Source organism: Thermobia domestica, chromosome 12, assembly GCF_964235325.1.
Source record: "Thermobia domestica chromosome 12, izTheDome1.hap1.1, whole genome shotgun sequence".
Lineage (NCBI taxonomy): Eukaryota > Metazoa > Arthropoda > Insecta > Zygentoma > Lepismatidae > Thermobia > Thermobia domestica.
The window spans coordinates 159,194,172-159,198,996 of record NC_137465.1 but is presented as its reverse complement, the minus strand read 5'-3'; the positions used below and the strand labels follow the sequence as shown (position 1 = coordinate 159,198,996).

The window sequence follows — 4,825 nt, the reverse complement described above, 5'->3', positions numbered from 1 at the left end:
TTATTGCATTAAAATATATCGTAAGTTGCCAAAAAGAGTTGAAAACTTTAATTTTACTGGAACATTTTTTATATATATTTACAGTGTCTATTGTCTCTTGTTTTCTCCTAAAAGTGACATAATAGTGACATAATAGTCCTAAGAGTGATACACTTACTCCTAACAGTGACATAATAGTCAATATGAATGATAAATACTCCTAACAGTGATAAAAAATCAATATGAGTAAATAACAAACTCCTAACAGTGATATACTAGTCAATATGAGTGATAAACATACTCCTAACAGTCACATAAGTCAATATGAGTGACACACATACTAATAACAGTGACATAATAGTCAATATGAGTGATAAACATACTTCTAACAGTGATATAATAGTCAATATAAGTGACACCCATACTCCTAACAGTGATATAATAATCAATATGAGTGATAAACATACTCCTAACAGTGACAATAATTCTATGAGCGGCATACGTACTTCTAACAGTAACATAATCGTCTTAAGAGTAAGACACCTACTAATAACAGTGACATAATAGTTCTAAGAGTGACACACATATTCCTAACAGTGGTACAATAGTTCTAAGAGTGACACACATATTCCGAAGAGTGGCATAATAGTTCTAAGAGTGACACACATATTCCTAACAGTGATATAATAGTCCTAAAAGTGACACACACACTCCTAATCAGTGTTTCTTCCAGACATGTTTTTGGGGGGGCACTGCCCCCCCGGAGCTCCGAGAGTGCCCCCCCGGAGAGACCAAAGTAATACATCTATAATATAATAAATAGAATAGTACCAGCAGTGGGAAATAAATATTTTCAGAAGACAATAAACAGATAAACAAACGGTTTTAATCTTGCTACTTTACCAAGGTGTTCTAAAGCTCGTGCCGATAGTTGTTTTCTTTTTCATATTTAGCAATTAGGTGGTATCTTGTGTCTGTAACTGCCAACCTTGAACGGAAGAGTAATAATTGAACGTCGTGTTGCACGTATATCTGAAACGAATAACACATGTAAGTTATTCTGTTTAGGTTAATATTGGCGATTATAGTTTTGTGCTTTCAATTAGTGTGTCTTGTTTACAGGTGAGTGATTTGTTCAGTATGTCTTCTAACAAGAAAAGGAAAAACGAAAGTCAAACATCTATCTTGAATTTTGTTATAAAGGAAAAAAAGTTGGACATTAAGCTTGAAACATCTGTGGACCCTGGCCCATCGAATTCCTTGTCGACTGACTGTACAAGTCTAGGTGATAATACGCCAGATAAAAGTAAGTGTAAGGGAAATGCAAACGGACTAGAACAAGAGAAGGATGTAAGTATTGATGTTGAGCAGTCGAAATGTATTTCAAAGTGTGCAGATGATAGGGCAAATATAAATGAGCAAAACCTTTGTTCTGTTGAGAAGAAGCGTTTGTATAATAAACAGTGGGAACAACAGTATGAGTGGCTGTACGAGGACAAAGTACGTGGAGGTGCCTTTTGTAAATATTGTGAGCGATATATGAAGAATGATCCTAATGTGCAGCAGAAAACGGGAGGTGTTTTTGTGACTCATCCATTCACAGCATATAAAAATGCATTAGGAAAAGACGGAAAACTGGAAAAGCATAATCATCCAAAAGCGTACATTGCAAGCCTTGAGATGGACAGGCTGCGAATGCAAGTAAAAAATAACCCTGTATACTCTCAAGTTCTTCGTCAAAGTGAAGCCGAAAAAGATCGAAACCGCCAATCGCTGGGAATGCTTGTTCGTGGATTGTACTTCTTGGTTAAAGAAGAAGTGCCACATACAACAAAATATGAGGCACTAGTGAATAATTTGCTTGTACAGTGTAGTCCAGAACTAGAAACGTGGAAAAATGAACAAAGTGAACGCTCTAACTACTGCAGTAAGAACACTGCTTCCGAATTGTTGAGTTGTGTTGGTGAAGTCCTACGTTCTAAAGTGACTCAAAAAATCAGAGATAAAAAGTTTTCGATAATGGCTGATGAAAGTACATCAATAAATAATAAAATGGCCCTTAGCATGTGTTTACGATATGTAGAGGACAGTGCTCCGGTTGAAACATTTTTGGCGCTGGTGACCATACCTGATTGCAAAGCCGATACCATTGCTAATGCTATAGACACTGAAATGAAAAATCACAATTTGAAATACGAAAATCTCATAGCGTTTAGTTTCGATGGTGCGTCTAACTTTTCTGGCAACAGTTCTGGTGTTCGCAGGATTCTGTCAACAAAAGCTGGCAGAGATATACCATATATTCACTGCAGAGCTCATGTGCTGTCACTTGCTGCTGCTACGTGCAGAAACAAGAATCCCAAAGTTAAAAGATTTTTCCATACATTGAAAGACATATACAATCTATTTAGTAGATCACCTAAGCGGGAAAACATTCTGCATGAAATTCAGGCAATCATAAACGATCCTATATTAAAAGTACCTGAATGCATTGAAGTACGGTGGCTAAGTCACTATAGAATTGTGAATGCAGTGAAAAGGTGCTTCTCGGGAATTTTGTTGGCTCTTGAGCATATTCACAAAGAAGGGGTTGATTTTGCGTCACTTGCGGGAGGAATTTTAAGCGAAATAACCAACAAAAGCTTTGTTATCACACTTTGTGTTATGGATGCATTACTAAGTGCGTTGTCTTACTTGAGTAAGCAGCTTCAAAATGCAATCTTGTCATTTTCATCTCTGATGTCTATGATCGATGCCACTAAAGAACATCTTACGAAGATAGCGGATGAATGTTGTAGCACCAATAGCGAATTGAGGACTATGATTTTGGAGGCCATGCAAAAGCCTGAAGAATTTTCGAAGACTTTTGTGGAAGACGAAGATCCTGAGAAAACGCTTAAGGACCTGAAGAGTTATGTGTTGCAGGTTGTCGAAGAGATATCAAATAGATTCAACGACCGCGCCCTTGGCTTAATGAAAAGTGCATCCTACTTCGAAAACATAGGCATGTTTTTAAGTATCAAGTGTGTAGATGATGTAAAGAAACTGTGCAACTATTTCGTCGATGTTGATATGGAACCGTTATGGGCAGATATAAAGTCATTTCAATTTTTCCTTCGGTCACTGATGAAGAGCACTGAAAATGCTTGTTTGGATATAGACCCCGTTCTTCCAAAAGTACTTGAAGTGAAAATTGGTTATGAAAATCTACATAAAATATGTGAATCGGTCATGTGTGTACCTATATCAACAGCCAGTGTTGAAAGGTCTTTCAGCACAATGAACAGGATATTAACAAAATTGCGATCTCGTATGGCAGAAGAAAACTTGAAGCACTGTATGTTGATCAGCATTGAGGGTGAAGAAGTGCCAAATTCGAATTTTATCAATGAGGTAATCAATTCATACGCCAAAGCAAAGATGAGAAGAATACGTCTTCTTTAATGATTAAAAACAAACTACGAAGTGAATTTTTGTCATACGGACGAAGTTATAATGTAAAACTTTTATAAATGTCTATTGTATTTAATATTATTAGTACATTTCTATTGTATTTGCCAATTATATTTTTCGAACCGAAAAAAGAAAACTTTTACAGGCCATGAATAAATATTTTAACTTTATGGTGATGATTGGGATCATACACTTCAGTATTTTCGTGGACAAGAAATAACAATATTGACATTTTTACATAACTTTAGAAAAGAAGCTGCTAAGTTATACCGAGACCGCATGAAAATAATATGTGCCCCTCCGTAAACTACGTGTGCCCCCCCGGAACATTTTTTCTGAAAGAAACACTGCTCCTAATAGTGACATAATAGTCCTAAGAGTGACATATATACTAATAACAGTGACATAATAGTCCTGAGAGTGACACATACACTCCTAACAGTGACAATAGTCCTAAGAGTGACACACAAACTCCTAACAGTGACATAATAGTTCTAAGAGTGACACACATATTCCTGACAGTAACATAATAGTTTTAAAAGTGACATACATATTCCTAATAGTGACATAATAGTCGATACGAGTAATACACATACTCCTAACAGTGACATAATAGTCAATATGAGTGACATCCCTAATCCTAACAGTGACATAATAGTCAATATGAGTGATAAATATACTCCTAACAGTGACATACTAATTCTATGAGCGGCATACGTACTTCTAACAGTAATACAATAGTCTTAAGACTAACACTCATACTCCTAACAGTGACATAACAGTTCAGAGAGTCACGCACATACTCCTAACAGTGACCTAATAGTCCTAAGAGAGACACTCATACTCCTAACAGTGGCATAGTAGTTCTAAGAGTAACACACATATTCCTAACAGTGACATAATAGTTCTAAGAGTGACAGACATATTCCTAACTGTGACATCATAGTCCTAAGAGTGACACGTATACTAGTAACAGTGACATAATAGTCCTAAGAGTGACATATACTCCTAAGAGTGACATAATAGTCCTAAGAGTGACATATACTCCTAACAGTGACATAATAGTCCTGAGAGTGACACGCATACTTCTAACAGTGAGACAATGATCCTATTAGTGACACAAATACTGCTAATACTGACGCACCTAAGTTTAATACTTGTAACCATAGGCGTAACTTAGGGGTGCAAGGGGCAACTGCCCCCCAAATTTCTGAAGTTTATTAGGATAGTCATCCAGTGTTATCTGTGAAGTGACCTGCAGCGAATACCACACCGTTTTGATTTTTTGTTTCACTGTATTGAGGTCTTTAGGCGACTGAAAAGCCAAGAGAAGGGATTGGCAAGGAAGTGAAAAGACAGCGACCCTGGCCTGACAAAAGGTACCAGGTTAAAT

General features: G+C 36.7%; 1 protein-coding gene across 1 annotated transcript; it reads left to right on the top strand.

The window, feature by feature from the left end:
• The first annotated feature begins 1,119 nt into the window (after window positions 1-1,119).
• On the top strand, window positions 1,120-3,423 carry LOC145666159 (zinc finger MYM-type protein 1-like). Its single transcript, XM_081733240.1, has one exon. The coding sequence runs from the start codon at window positions 1,120-1,122 to the stop codon at window positions 3,421-3,423; it is 2,304 nt and encodes a 767-aa protein (XP_081589366.1).
• The last annotated feature ends 1,402 nt before the right edge of the window (window positions 3,424-4,825 follow it).